This window comes from Borostomias antarcticus (genome assembly GCF_949987555.1).
Source record: "Borostomias antarcticus genome assembly, chromosome: 3".
In the NCBI taxonomy this organism is placed as follows: domain Eukaryota; kingdom Metazoa; phylum Chordata; class Actinopteri; order Stomiiformes; family Stomiidae; genus Borostomias; species Borostomias antarcticus.
Window position 1 is genome coordinate 8,052,436 of NC_140236.1, and position 15,847 is coordinate 8,068,282.

The following is a 15,847-nucleotide window of genomic DNA, read 5'->3' on the forward strand; positions in this document are numbered from 1 at the left end:
TGGTTTATGGCTTTAAACTGTCTTGGAATTCCCACTTGAGTGCGAATTCAACATTACAATACTACCTTACAAATACCAAAATATCGAATTTTGTTTTAAATTGCTCCTGAAATTATATAAATGCGGAATGTTTGACTTGTTTGACTCGCAAAAAGACCTCTCCCGCTTCTTCCTCATTCAAAACCACAACATGGCCGATATGGACGTTCCATTATAAAACGATTTCATTGGTTTTTAGTGTTCTGGATGGCGAATGGATGACTGTGCTCCTTGCCACGTGACGCTTTTGGGCCAATCGTGCATCATAAAAAGATGTGCCATATCAAGGTTGTGTCTGTGGTCTGTAGCATGGATGTATTAATAGAACGGTCTGTAGCCTACTATTTGTGTGAACAGATCGATAATCGGTGTGTACATGTGCCATCTGTAACCATAAAACACCTTCGACAAATACAGAAAAAAACAGATCTGCAAAAACACAATTTCCACAAATAAACAAAATCTGTGCATACGTTACAAATAAATGAAAGGCATAGAGTGGTGAGATTTGACGTCACTTTGTAGGCTGAAAAGTTAGCATTTCTGTCATTTGGGATGCGGTCCAAAAACCCTATGGGAAAATGAATGGGATTTGCAAAAATGCCAAAAATAAGGTCTATGTTTAACAGAAATTCCCAGAATATAGTAAATTTTGTTCTAAAAGTTAAAATACATAATTGAAGATGAATTTTGTAGCCCATGATTATACTCACAAGAGGGAACAGTTACTGCCACACACGGACCCACTGTCCATCATCTGACTGAGTAGTCTACCTCCAGCTGTTAGCACGCGCCAAAGTTCTTTCGGGTGGGCGGGGCATTTTCTATTCATATTCTTCTCGACTGTTGACCACTCCAGTATCAACATCTGGACAGCCTGGACGCTGTGGTGAAGAGGAGCATGAGGAACAAACTAAAGTCCATCCTGGGCAACCCCTCCCATCCCCTTCATAACGAGCTGTGGCAGATGGGGAGTCTGTTCAGCCACAGGCTCATCTCAACAAGGTGCAAAACAGAACGGTTCAGGCGTTCCTTTTGTGCCAGCAGCCATCAGACTGTACAACCGTGTCTGTGTTACGATCTGAGTGGTGGTGGTTGGGAAAAAATACTACTGATCCCGAGTTTTTTTTCTGCACACCACATAGCTCCCATTAAAAGGGATTTTTTTTTATTGCAAGTGCAGACTGAGGAAATGCAGGGCGGCAGGCAGGAACGCCGGTTCAAGAAAGGGTTTAATATCCAAAATGGCAAAAGAAGAATGGGCCGACAAGGACAAATGGAAACATGAGAGCTTAAATAAACAGGGAGAGCAATCAAGAAATGAAGTGCAGGTGAGCAACAAGACATAACGAGACACAGGTGCATACAATCACCAGACAAAGACATGGAGGGATTCCAACCAAGACACCAAGGGCAGAGGGAACTACTGTAGGACATACTGTAAGGGAGGAAACATGGAGTGAGGCTGGGACTTGGAATAGGACATAGACAACTATAAGGGTAGTTAGGGACACTATGGGACTGGGACTAAAACTAAGGGCTAGGAACTAAAAAGGGTAAAGAGCAGGGAATATCAGGAGGGGCTAGAACTAGAGACACCAGAACTAGGGGAAAAGGAGGCTAGAAACTAAGACTAGGAAGGGATTGGAGTGTCTATCTATATGGTGGCAACGTAGACATCCGATCCAAAGGCCAATGTGGTGTCTATGTATGTCTATATAAGTCTATATGTTTATATGTGTAAGTATATGTCTATGTACACTATATATATATACTTGTAGGTCTACTGTACGCATGCCTATGATTGAACCCCTTTCATAAGATAAATACAGCATGCTACATCCACATCCCCTCTTTAATAAATTAATACAATACATGTACAGCAAATTCGACAGCATTTCTTCCAACAACTCCCAGAGCATTTGGCCAAAAGAAGCATATTACATACAATAGGCAATAATAATGAGATCAGTATTCCAAGGCCACATTCCAAACTGTCAGGTTAAATTATTCAGGGTATTAAGTATCCTTCCAAATCTCAACTTAGCTGATTAGCTAATTTGTAGCAAATACGCTAAAATATCAAATGTGCATAGTCTATTGCTACAGACATTCTCAGCAATCAACATTGTCATTGCCTAAATGAGAACCTCAGGATTAAATTCCATTTAAACCATTTTTTAATTCTACTGAGGGCTATGTGATCATCGAGGTCTATGGCTCATACAACTGACTACATTTCATTTCTGGTTTAGTGCAACTCCATTAACTGTTTTTATTTTATTGTCCCCCAACCCGTAGCAGCCAAAGGCTTTATTAAGTTTGCCAGAATTTGTGCGTGCATGCCTGAGTGAGTAGGTCTCCCCGTAGTAAGCTACCAGATACAGTGATACCATGATATTTTTGCCTGGTTATCATACTGTCAAAATCTCACACTGGCCCATGCCAACTCCCACTACAGAATAATTCTAGATTACACCACTACTCACTCCATCTTTACTGTAAGACTATGAGGAGCGTTTAGATATTTTGATCTCTATTATAACATCTCTGCTATCCATTCACGCTCAGAACACCGACCGCTGTAGAGAATGAATGGTGGCGGATATTCTCAGTGCTTATAAAGACACTATTTGACTCCAAACTGCTCAAAACAAGAATAGCGAGTCTGTAGGCTGATTGGAATCCAATGATGCCCACCTCTTGACATTTGATTGATTTTACTGACCGCTAGGTCAACAAGATGACCAACAAAAAGTAGAATTATGAACCTTCGATCTCAATAGCTTATCTTCTTAGAGCTGAGACCTTAATAAACAATCAACAATTTCCCACTGGGGGATCAATAAAGTCTCAATGTGCTGTCGTCATACACTACGGTAGTGTTGTACTCACTGATCTAGCCTCCAAAGTCAGATGAGGGCTTCATGTAGGCATAAAGATACTTAGATTGTGGATTTTTGCTGACAAGATTCAAAGCCCTCCTACAGAACTGACACGAGGGAGAACATCTGTGACATCCAAACACCAACACTGACAGATGAGTTCAGACTGAGACTTGGCAGCCACGTGATTTATCATTTTAATCTACCGTTGTCTATGTCCTACACCCTATGGGTAATAAATATACCTATTGTATATTGGGAACAGCTCAGTAGACAAGCACATTAGGGTCTATGGGTCCACATCATGCTAGAGAAGGAAGGATCAGTAGTTGTAGACAGCGTGGGAGGTGGTGTGAAATGTTTGTTCCTTTGGGTAGTGAGTTGAAGGACCTCGAGGTGGGTGCTTAGTCCCGTTCGGCTCCAAACAGTTGGAGGAAGAAGGAGAAGATGTAGATGATATCCAGGTAGATGTTGAGAGTGGCAAAGATGTATTCTTCAGGACTGATGGTGTAGCGCTTGTTCCCCATCAGTAGCTGGGTGTCGAAGGCCAGAAACTGAAACAGAGGAGAACAGTGAAACTTCTGTTTCTGACGTCCTGATCGGCGTCTATGACTGGTATGACTGGTTTTACACGTACCATGGTAAAGAGTATGGCTCCCAAAGCAGCGTAGATAGCATGCACCCAGGGCACCTACGGCACAAAACATCCAGGAACAAATTAGGTCATGGGTTCGATTCCCATTGGATTAGATCTGATTCACATGCTGTAATTGATTCAAATTCGTTTTTAACGATTTGGATTAGGATGGTTGCATAGTGCTTACATAGCCAAAGGGCAGAACGCAGGCCAGAACCAGTCCCGAGATGAACATGACCGTGCAGAAGACAAACAGCACACCATGGCATGATGTCACGTCAAACTAAATCGGTAGGAGACGAGGAGACAAGAAGGAGAGGAGAGAGGGAGATGAGATCAGAATTAGAGCCCTTTTCAAACTAGGACCATAAAGACAATGCATTAGGATGTCAGAATCCTGCCTCCAGGGATCATTTCTTCACCTTAGTTTGGAAGCTGAAGACTGTGACAGTCAGGCAGACCAGCACAGTGATGCACAGACAAAGCACCACAGACCTGGTGTTGTAGAAACTGAAATAGAAAAGCTATGGATGACATCGTGTGCTGTGTACATGTCCTGAAAGAACACCCAAACCCTTGTGACAGCTGACCATACATCCATGCAGCTGACACACGATACAGTAACGACATAACGATGCATAACGTGATTCATTAAGGTTAAGGCTAGTTCATATAAATGCAGAGGCCATTTAGGATTAAAGTTAGGGTTAAGTTTAGGGTTTGACCAGTGTCTGCGTTGATGGGAGCTAGCCACTACCAATTCGTTCACTAGACATAAAAGCTAACATCCCAGCAAGCAGGGAATGTTCCCACAACATTGGTGGACATTCCCAACACATTCTGCTAATGTTTTCGCATTCTTAGAACATTTTTACTAATGATTGCTAGCTGAGATGTTGGCCATACTGACAGCATGCAGAAAGGACAGTGACAGGTAAGAGATACAGACAACCTGAAAGACCCCCATGCAACAGAAGACTGTACCTGGACAACATCCCTGTCATATAGGAGAGGGAGATGGTCTGCAGAATGGAGAGATTGTACATTTAGTAGATAGTGAAAGACTATAATAACATTAAACAAAATATACAATTCGGCACTGTATATATCAAATATATTATCAAACATTATTGGATACCCACAAAGATGGCGAGCAGAATGAGATTCCATGGGAACTGCCTCCTGTGGGAAATATAGGTGACATGTAGAATAAATATAAAATAAAATATAAAAGCATCATCATGGTTGACCGGCAATAAGAATTCACATTGAGGTGACCTACTGTAATAACCTTGACCTCACCTTGGCGCAGAGCAGCAGGACAGGGTCAGGTACGTGACAAAGAACACAGCGCTGGGTGAAAGGAGGGGGAAAAAACAAACAGCTTTTTATGACATGTTGTATTACATACTGTATTACATACAGTATGTTAGAAACATTTCCAGATGTGTAATGATAGTGATCTGAATTCTCAAGAATAAGCTTCCACTCACTAAGATGCCCAGTACCATGCTGGGTTGGATTGGACGTATTCCTTCACTGGGTCGCTATGGAGGGCAGAGACTACAGTGAATAACTGCCATACTGTAGCAGCTAGTCTAACATTTGATGGTAATGATATGGTAATTTGAAGGTGACCATTTGCCCAGCATTTGGAGGGGGGGGTGATAGATGGAGAGAGAAGAGGATGGGAGGAGGTATACTTTGGATGAGGAATCATTTTTCCATGAAAGACACGGCTCATTAGGCAACGTTCCAGTCGACATACTGCATATTTATTTTGATGGGAGAAATCGTGTATTTATTACTTGACAAGAGAGAAGGCATGATTGATATGGTGCAGTGCCACGTCAGTATTGTGAATCGTTACCATGCATCACTCACCAGAATGTGAAGAGAGATACGATGGCCAGAGTGACAAGAAGCTGGATCATCAAGATGGCATACACCTAAAAGGAGGTAACTAACTGTGAACAAAGACCATGTAATTATACTCTGTGCAGTCTAGGTGTAATTAAGCATTCATCTCTGCAGATAGAGGTAGATAACAGCGCACTGTTTGAAGGTGTGGGTCAAACCACCTTGATTGAAAGTACAACACACTATCTACAGGGTCCATTCTATGAAGGTATTGTATAGAAAGGGTACTTATTGTGTAATTTGTGTTAATTTGTAATTTTGTAATTTTTGTAATTTGTAACTTGTAAATTTGTAATCTGGAAATTCAGTATTAGAGTTTATCTGCAGCATAATCTTGGAGCTGGAAGCAACATTTCATTGTGACTGTACACTGTACACTACATATGACGAATAAAAGGAATCTTGATCTTGATCTAGTGATACCTTGCGGATGAAGATCCGCCTGATGTTTTTGTCATCCCAGCTGAACTCGGTTAGCATCTCTGCATCGCCGGGGTAACTGCCGCTGTAGCAGGGACTGCTGCTACCTGCAACACACGCACGCACACACAGGTCATCTTCTCCTCTTTGTAGTTCAGCCTAATTAACCGAGATTCTCTTTCATTGTACTCATGCCGCTTGGGGATGAGTTATGATAGGAGGACGGGAGAGAAGAGAGACGTCTGGCCCACCTGCTATGGCCTCCTGGTAGGACGGTGGTTCCGGTAACACCGCGCCGCCGCTCGTGGAGCCATCGCTGACCTTGTTGTCGCCTAAGGACAGCTGGGAGCAAATAACCGGATCACAACAGGCTCAAGACAAACCTATGTACTGATATCACATTGTGAGCCCGCACTGATTATCGTTTCAATTTGATTTGATTCTCCCATTGCTGCATTTGATGGGAGCAGAAAAGTGTCCCTCTACACACACACACACACACACACACACGCACACACACACTGCGTAGGCTTTTCCAGAATGTATCAGTGAATGAGTCACAACACCTCTACCCCTCTGCCATATGGCCAAACCGGCCCCACGCTCGCACACAGCCCTCTCCTCTCCCCACATTTGCACAAAGGTGGTGATAGGAATAATCTGGATAGCTATCGTCCTATCTCTAGGCTAGGCTATAGCTTACCTTGCTTGACAAAAGTTCTAGACATTGATAAATAACCAGTTTTTTTCTTTCTAATCACTTAATGATCACACATTTCATTGGTTACAATTATAATTTCACAAGTAGGCTAGATAAGAGGAAACACTGTGCCTGTGTCTTTATAGATCTGTCAAAAGCTTTTGATACAGTTGACCACTGCCTGCTTTTAAAAAGATGATCTAGTTAGATCCATTGGACTCGGTCCTCTCGGTCACTCTGCCCTCTGATTTATTATTTCTGGTGAGTGACAGATATGATACTCACCATTGTGCCATATGATAAGGTAGGTAGGCTTTATCATATGGTAGGCTATTTGTTTATTTTTGAAAAGCCCTTGGGTACCTCCTTACATCACTTCATTGTTAGAATGGAAGTCAGAACCTACTTTAGGCCTACTTAATTCGATCCAACGGAAAATTCGTTTTATAGGGTTCCTCGAGCATGCACTGAACTTGGAAGAACTTTTATTTTTCTTTGATGCTCCTACGTGGAATGTCCTTCAACGCCTTGTCCACACGTACAGGTATTTTTTGAAACTGGGGTTTTTCCTCCTTCATTCTTAAAAAATTCTCAGTCCACATGAAAACGCAAAAATAGCCTATGCTGCGCTGTCGCTGGCTCATTCGGTTCATGGCATCATGGTACAGAGGCTGCAACATAGCAACACGCACATCCAAAAACCCGCGTGATCGTGTAGATAGGGCCTGAAGCCTCGCATCACAGCCTATAAGGCCTGAGGCCTACTCTGACGTTGGAGGTTCTTCCATCATTTGCTGAACTTAAAAGTAGCCTATTTCCGAACACTGACTGTGTGTTAGCTGTTTTAATTTTTTGTTGTTTATTTCTATGTATTTTGTTTTTATTTTTTTATTTAACCTTTATTTAACCAGAAAAAGTCTCATTGAGATTAAAGGTGTTCTGTTCGATTTACTGCACCTTTGTTAAAAAAAATAAAATCCTGCAATTATTGCAATTATTATTGCAAATTATGCAATAAATAGGTCCAGGGGAGTCATAACTATCTGTACAGAAAATATAGCCAACTGTGTAGTGCCTGTGGAGCAAATGCTGAATTTCTTTTTATTATGAGCAAAGCCGGCACGGCGCTGAGCCCCACCCCCTGAACGGCACCTATATAAAAGAGGGGCAGTGTCAGCTTGATGGACGTTTGAGACATGGCCGTTGGGAATAGGCCTATATAGCTAACGTTAGCTGAACATGGCTGAGAGAAGTTATAGAGAAGTTATAGTCCGGGAGCAAAGACACCACGGTCTACGGCTAAAAAAAAGAGTCAGACAAAAGAATATCACCTACACGAATCAATATTGGGCTGGCTTTCACTATCTACGCCCACTTGTTTATATCTGATACGCTGCACCACTGCCCCATCTAGTGGCCGAAAAAAGAAACGAGAAATCGAACTGAGCACCTTTAAAGTCGCACTGAAACGGACGTTTGAGATCATCTAACTTCCATAGTTTGACGTATTTCCGACGCAAACAAGCTATGAGGGTGGGACATATGTTTATAGGAATTTGATTGGAACATTGACAAGTGTTCGGGTTTTAAGAACTTTAGACAGATTCGATAGAAGGATAGCGTTGATTGACGGGTGGATGTCGTGAGATTATTGGACTAAAATCTAAGGTACCTGTTGTCATCATTGCACGTCACCTACCGTTTTCCAGGAAGTAAGAAATTATATACTTTGATATAAGATTACAACAAAAGTAGAATTTTGCAATTTTTTTGGCATACATCGTTCAATAGGTGAACACTATGACCAATTATGTGAACCAAAATGGGACAGAATGCTTTTTTCATTTCAGTGCGACTTTAAAATCCATTTTCCCCATTTCTGTACAAACTTTGGGAACAGACCACAGCAAGAAATCCAATGAACGCAAACCATAACTCCCAGCACTTTTTTCTAAAACATATTTATTGAATGTATTTGTTGATATCTGTGTCTTTGTTTTTATGTTAACTGTAAATGAGGGAAACCTCAGTGACCTACGAGTTCAAATAAAGGTTTCAAATTAAATGAAAAATATTTTACCATTGCACAGAAACGTTTAAAATACATCTGCATTCCTGAGAGGAATCGTTATGTCGGACAGAGAGGATGGGTAAGCATAAAATATGGCTATGATGAGATAAATGTTGAAAAATGTAGTGTACAATATGTACATTTTAAGAGACTGTGGAAAGTAGATCTAAGATTGTTGAAAGATAATTATATTGGTCTAACTTAGTAATCAGTCAAGCTCCTGCAAAAGGAAACACCATTGAGTTGCTTCATGGTAATTTTTAAGTAGGGATCAACCCAAAGGATCCTTACACTCAACCTATGGGTCATTGTTTGTCAGTCTGTCACTGGATTGAAGGTAAGAACAGAATGGGGTTGGGGCGATAGGAATGATACAGGTGACCCTAAAGATTGGTGAAATACATGTAATCTATATCTCTATGGGATGGAACACTATTCCACACATCTCCTTAACTATAGTTGAGTAGAGCATCTAGAATATTCTCTGATGACCAAAATCACACATGGGCTATTTACAACAAAGCTTTGTTTTATCTATACAAAGAGCTTGATTACCAATGAATGAGCAATACCAGTATCAACGATGTTGAATGAATGAATACATGTGATACTGCCCTGGAACACATTACATTCATGGCAAAACTGATGGGACATTTGAACTATTGTAGAAGTCACCCCCAGTCACATCCTACTGTGCACTGTATTACACGTCATCTATTCACACAGGATGAAACCAAAACAATAGCAGCTACAGCCCTAGCACTATGCCACTGAGCAATAGATTTTACAGGCAGATACGGTCATTCTGACCATTACATAACATCCTGGGCATGATGCAACCCACTAAAATAGAGCCGAGATCCCCCCACATCCCTCCCTATATGATAATAAATACACCTAAAGGTTCTGAGATAATAGGCCCTCCTTACCTTTCCCTGGGTCATGGTGATGCCTGTCTGGTGGCCTGCGGTGAGACTGCTGGTTTGTTTATGTCTGCGTCAGGGGGCTGAAGTGTCTCTTGTCTGAATGGTCCAGTTTTCACAGTCACTTGTCTGTTGAGAACTGAGCCTGGGAACACTGCCTCCTCTGTCTGATGCTGGGATTACCCCCCCCTGCAGTGGTCTAACCCAACAGCAACGCAGTTCTGACTCTCACACACCCCACCCTCGCTCTAAAAGGTACATTCTAGCAAAGTCCAGGTGACGGAGCCTCATAGAGGGACGTTTGGACTGTACCAATCTTTCGGGGTAAAAAGGGGGACGAGAAATGTTTGCCAAGTGCATCACACTGTGAGGCAGTGACCAGAGAGATCTGGAATTCTTAGGCTGCAGATAAAACGAGGGACGATTGCAGAGGGTAAATGTTCTAGAATGTTCAAGTTGCCCAAAGCATTATAACCCCCCAAGCTACAGATAAAAATAGTCAGTCTTGCATCTTCACATCTTCACATCTTTTCACATCTTTTGCATAAAATTCCACAACTAATTTCCTCATATCCTTCTTCAGCATATACCTTAAAAAGCAACAACACTGTTACATCAATCTACCTACCAACCACATTACTAATGCAACTCAAAGAACGTAGACTAGATATGTTAGTATTAAAAGATGATTTATTCATTATGTACACTTATTCACAGCTGAACAGGCAGTCAAGAATGAGAGTGAATGAATGGATGACCAGAGACAGGATAAATATCTATGCCTCTCTAAAACTTATGCTTGACACACATTTATCAATATGTCCTCACAATCTACCTGGAACACACAAGAGGATTTTAACAGAACACAAATAGCATTCATATATTGATCCATAAACCATACATCCCCTTTTGCTTTGCAAACTGATCCATTCGTCTCGGGTTTAACTCACAACACTAGGAAATGACTAAGTATGCAATCGAGTGTAATATAATTACTGTAAATGTAAATTGCACATTGGCTTGTGTAACAGCAAAGCTGATTTGATAATCGTGCAGTGAATGTGATTAACTTCAGTGTTACTGATCTATCAACTGATCTACCCTGCTGTAAAAGGACTGAGTTCCAGATATGAGACAACGCAGTTGATAAAAAACAGAGATTTGGACACAAATCCTGCACACCTCTGTCACCATCTAGTGGAGCAGTCAAGTAGTACATGGGGGGGAAAGTACAAGAGAGATGATGCAGCTCAAAATAGATCATTTCTTGACTTGATAAGATCATCAAAATAAATATCAGAAAACTTGAGCCACACTGCAAGATACTCCTGCTTGACTGCATTATTATTATTATTATTTTTTACTTCAAATGAATTTGGCAAACCTGCTTGTTGTGTCTTCCTGAGGCACACCAAGTTTTTTTCAGTCACACAAAAAAGTTCTAGTCAACGAGGCAGTAACTGTTTTCCTTCTAGCCCCCTTCCTCCTCTTCTTCTTCTTCTCCGCCTCACATCTCTCCCTCTCCTCTGGCTCCCTCCAGCCTCAGCTCCGTGTCGTTCCTGCCCAGGGTGAAGAGGCTGACCACTGCCAGCAGGGCGGCCAGCATCATGGCGGCGCAGCCCCCGAACATGTGCCTGGTCCCGCCGCCGGCCTCCCCGCCCCCGGTCCCCGACACCTCCCCGTGGAGGGCCAGCAGCCCCAGGCAGGCCAGCAAGTGGAGCGGCAGCCGGAACCAGGCCAGCACCCCGGCCCGCTTCTCCTCGGGGATCACCCGGCCCTGGAGGAAGCCGACGGCGGGGAAGTAGAGGCCGCAGGCCAGCTCTAGCAGCAGGAAGGCCAGCAGGGACTCGTGGGGCCGCGGCTGCCCCGGGGCGGTGGAGAAGGTCAGCATGAAGAAGGAGAAGAAGGCCAGCAGCACGGACAGGCACAGCAGGTGGCCGGGCTGGAGGCGGTAGCGGGCGGAGGTGGCCAGGCGGTACAGCAGGGAGCCGGCCATGCTGGCGGCCATCAGGCAGGAGAAGACGATGCCCAGCGGGGGGCCGTGGGGATCCAGCACGGGGGTCCACAGGAACACGAAGATGTAGAGGACGCTCTCGAACAGCGCCTGGACGCCGCACAGGACCATCACTCTCCTGTCCGACAGCAGGCACCGGAGCCCGTCCTGGCAGCTCCGCCAGAACCGGGCTCCTGCCGACAGCCGGGGCAGAGCGGCGTTGGGGGGGCTCAGCAAGGGTGTCCGTTTGTCCCCCTCCAGAGCCCCCTCCAGCTCCTCCCGGCCCCAGTCGGTCAAGACCACCCAGCCACAGGCAGCCAGGCAGGGGACGGCCAGGAGGAAGGGGGCCACGGGCCCCAGGTGGAGCCACTCGGCTAGCATGTTAGCCACCAGACCGGCGGCCACCGCCAGCCCGTGGTTCCAGATGGCGGCCTTGGCGAAGGTGCTGGGGATCCACTCCTTGGGGAAGTCGTGGGCCTCCACGTGCCTGTGCACGTACCAGGCCTCGAAGGTGGTGGCGAGCAGGGAGGTGGACAGGCCTCCCAGGACGCGGCCGAGGGCCAACACAAAGTAGTCCCTGGAGAGCTTGGTGAGGCAGCAGGCTGCGTACGCCAGGCAGAAGAGGAGGCAGGTCTTCCTCCGGCCCAGGGCCTGGGGTAGCCAGCCAGCCACGGGAGCAAAGAGCACACAGGATGCCAGGCCACACACATACAGAATGGCTATCTGGGACTCCAGGAAGCTATAATGGCGGTAGAGTTTGTAGAGGTAGGGGCCTTGCAGCCAGTCTGCCCACAGAGCTAGCAGGTAACCCCTTAAGAACAGGGTTTGGAAGCGCCGGAAAGCGGGGTTGGCGACAGCCATGGGGGCGGGTTGGGTAGGGGTGAGGCGACGCGCGGCGAGCTCCAAGCCAACACACAGCGCCAGCAAGAGCACTACCGCCAGGTACGCCGTCACCAGCATGGTGTCATATACTCAACCTTCTGTCTCAGAGTTAGGCCTACTTTACTTGTCTTCTTGTCCTGAGCGGGTCAGTCAAAAGCTGTGGACAAAGAGAGAAGACGTTGTTACAAGTCTAATAAAGTTAGCTAATGACTGAGATAAGCTATATTTGCCAGGGAGATTCGGGTCTTCTTTGTCAGCTCGCTAGGCTAATAAAGTCAGGTTGTCAGTGACAGCTAACCCTAACCCCAGACATAACCCTAGGACCCTGGTTGACTAGGTCAACCTTTCAAACGTTACCTTCCTTAGCATGTGCGTCCTAATAAAGTTAGCTAATGACTGAGATAAGCTATATTTGCCAGGGAGATTCGGGTCTTCTTTGTCAGCTCGCTAGGCTAATAAAGTCAGGTTGTCAGTGACAGCTAACCCTAACCCCAGACATAACCCTAGGACCCTGGTTGACTAGGTCAACCTTTCAAACGTTACCTTCCTTAGCATGTGCGTCCTAGCACGCTCTAATCATATTTATCAGAATGTATAGCATAGCCTACCAGTTATAAATGCGTTATAAAACACTGGCTTTAGAGTAACTTAGATTATACTAGTTTATAGTTAGATTTATCAGCAAGCGACTTAACCAGTTAGCTTGCTGGCTAACAATACCTGCAGTAAATTAGCTAGCTAACGTTAGCTACGCTACCATCATCTCAACAGTTAGCTAGCTATTAGTGAGCTAACTTTAGCTAAATAATATCTATAAACAATTGCTAGTCCTATCCTTACCGTATATTTTGACACTCTCGCCATGTCACTTCACATAATCAAATAATTGTTGTAGCCTATCAATTCAATTCAGACTATAAAATGAGACAGTTCGCTCGCTTACAAACATCATCCTTACCATCATTTCCGTGTTGTGCCATAATGTTTAGCAGTAGAGTCCCATGTACTACCGCAGGATTACCGCAAGGTGGCAGCCTTGACTCAGCCCGAAAGAGTGCTTTTACTGTTAGGCTAGTAGGCTACTGTGTCTGCTGCTGCTCAGTCTTTGCGGCAAGTAAAATAGACCAAAGCAGATGATGCTAAATAAATTACCTACTATCTTTATTATTTATAGGGCTACAATTGAATAGCCTAATTGTACTTGTTGCCGCTGTCACTGTGGCTGAATAAAGACCCCCCCCTTCCTGTAATTTGAATTTTACTACGAAGTAAACATGCGAATTATTCATTTGTTCTTGAAATGTGCTTACCAGATGAATGCATAGATATCTTACATAAGTGTGTGTATTTAATTAGGTAGCTATTCTAAATTAATTGCTGCATAATTATGTAATGTAAGATTGTCATTTGTACAATTCAAATAGCTTATATGGTGTTAAAATAGCCTACTTGAGAAACAATGGAGACCAAAGAAGACTCACAACATAAGGTTTGCTAATTTCATTTTTATATTGCTTCTATGGAAGGAAGAGAGAAGATTTACAAAATGTACAAGATGATGTGCTCAATCAACCATAATCAAACTAGAAATGAGCAAATCTGTACCAATCAAATAAGATCCCTCGCCCAAAAATATCTCTTGCGTTTGTATGACAAACGTTGGGAGTACAAAAAAAAGTGGTGCATTAGGAGTGACTGCAGTGCTGGTAATTTCAGGGTTGACAGACAGACACACTGTTTGTTACACCATCTGGCACCAAAGAGTTTCAGCCATAGAAATTCATACAATTATAAACATTACCGTATTAATTCCTATCTGCCCAGTACTCAGAGCCCTCTGCTATTTTCCCCATGTGCATAACCCCCACCCATCACCTCCCAGTACAGATACTAAAATACATTCTGGGTTCTGATCTTACACGTCTGGTCCGCCCATACAGTATCAATCAGGTTGTTGATTCAGAGACGTTGGAGGAACACTATATTTACAGCAACATAAATCATAAGAAATGAATAACAAAAAAAGCCAACATGCTTTGAGATCGAGTCTCCATCCGTTCTGGTGAGATTCAATTATGAAATATACAGAATGTAACATTTTATGAAATAATTTTCAGTAGGATGCATGTCCCTGAAATGTATTATGCATACTTTCTTTGGAGGTTTTTCATCTTATTCAGAACGGTAAAAGTTTCCTATTGATTATAATTCATTCCAATACTAATGCTGATGGTGTTTGTTTAGTGAATGACATGGAACGATGATAAATGTTCTTGATGAGTGAAGTTTATGTATTATATACAGGGTATCTTTCTCTTATGCACAAACTGAGAAACATTCAGTCACAACTAATGGTCCCTTAGTTAAGCGAACATTGTCTGTCTTTCTCAACTGTGGCAATAATGGAATATAAGTGTAACTAAAAGTTGCAGTATGTAACTTCTGCGCTATGAGCTATGAGCTAGCAACAAGGGGAAATTCTGTCTGCCAGGTTAAATTCAGTCAGTTTCAATCATGTTTTGTGGGTTTGGGTACCCATACTGTAAGGTCATAGAAGAATACCCCAAGTTGCGCTCAGGCTTGGCCATGCCTCCAAGCATTTTTTATTTTATATATATATATTATTTTTTTTTAAATAATAATAATGATAATTGCTGTAGCGGAGCCAAACAGCAGTCTAACAAAGACACGGTTTTTCACAGAGGAGCTCAATCACTGATCCCTCTCAATTTATCATAGCAATATAGCAATATTTAAATATTTAAGTGCGGATCAGGCTATCCTGGAGCTGCCCCAGGGCCCTCACGTCAGCGATGCCCTGAGGAAGAGCACAGAGGACAGCAGTCGTCAGTGACAGGGTTGAGTCATCACGTCAGTGTAATCCGGATACATACTGCAGCTTTAAGTGGCTTTTGGTTCTAAACAGGCAGGAAGAAGTGAGGAGGAAGAAGGTTCATGGCAAGCCTACAGATATTGACATAGTATACTTTTCTAGATCATCTTTCCCCAAGAAGAGATCTTGAAGTGTTTGTTGTGTTGAGTATAAATATATAAGCATTGTCCTGTATCTGTTTTTGTGTGTGTGTGTGTGTGTGTGTGTATGTGTGTGTGTGTGAGTGAGTGAGTGAGTGAGTGAGTGAGTGAGTGAGAGTGAGAGAGAGAGAGAGAGAGAGAGAGAGAGAGAGAGAGAAACAGACTTTATGAAAGCGGATGATCAAGAATCTGTCCTTAAGAAACATTCTTCTGATTGCACAGTTGAATGTTCCCCAATTCCAGGGGAAGTTCTGCTCTTGGAAACAATGAGTCAAAGTCTTTCTTATGGGTGTGTCTGTGTGTGTGCGTGTGCGCGTGTGTACGTGCATGTCTGGTGTGTGTGT

The 15,847-nt window shown here is 43.4% G+C and overlaps 2 protein-coding genes across 3 annotated transcripts; both read right to left on the minus strand.

The window, feature by feature from the left end:
• Positions 1-3,328: 3,328 nt before the first annotated feature.
• LOC311330029 (protein lifeguard 2-like) lies at positions 3,329-9,616 on the minus strand (the record flags this gene model as incomplete). Its single annotated transcript, XM_084461978.1, has 12 exons — positions 3,329-3,478; positions 3,562-3,615; positions 3,749-3,844; positions 3,984-4,071; positions 4,546-4,583; positions 4,704-4,743; positions 4,864-4,914; positions 5,055-5,108; positions 5,446-5,510; positions 5,905-6,008; positions 6,153-6,243; positions 9,602-9,616. 12 exons carry the CDS (start codon positions 9,614-9,616, stop codon positions 3,329-3,331), a joined length of 846 nt encoding a protein of 281 aa, XP_084318104.1.
• A 689-nt stretch (positions 9,617-10,305) lies between these two features.
• mfsd5 (major facilitator superfamily domain containing 5) lies at positions 10,306-13,440 on the minus strand. 2 transcript variants are annotated; one of them, XM_084436260.1, is made up of 2 exons: positions 13,429-13,440; positions 10,306-12,627 (listed from the first exon to the last, which is right to left on the minus strand). In XM_084436260.1, exon 2 carries the CDS (start codon positions 12,546-12,548, stop codon positions 11,103-11,105), a length of 1,446 nt encoding a protein of 481 aa, XP_084292386.1. In that variant the 5' UTR covers positions 12,549-12,627; positions 13,429-13,440; the 3' UTR covers positions 10,306-11,102. The 2 variants fall into 2 exon arrangements, with proteins under 2 accessions (XP_084292386.1, XP_084292385.1); XM_084436259.1 differs by lacking the exon at positions 13,429-13,440 and adding an exon at positions 13,311-13,427.
• Positions 13,441-15,847: the final 2,407 nt, after the last annotated feature.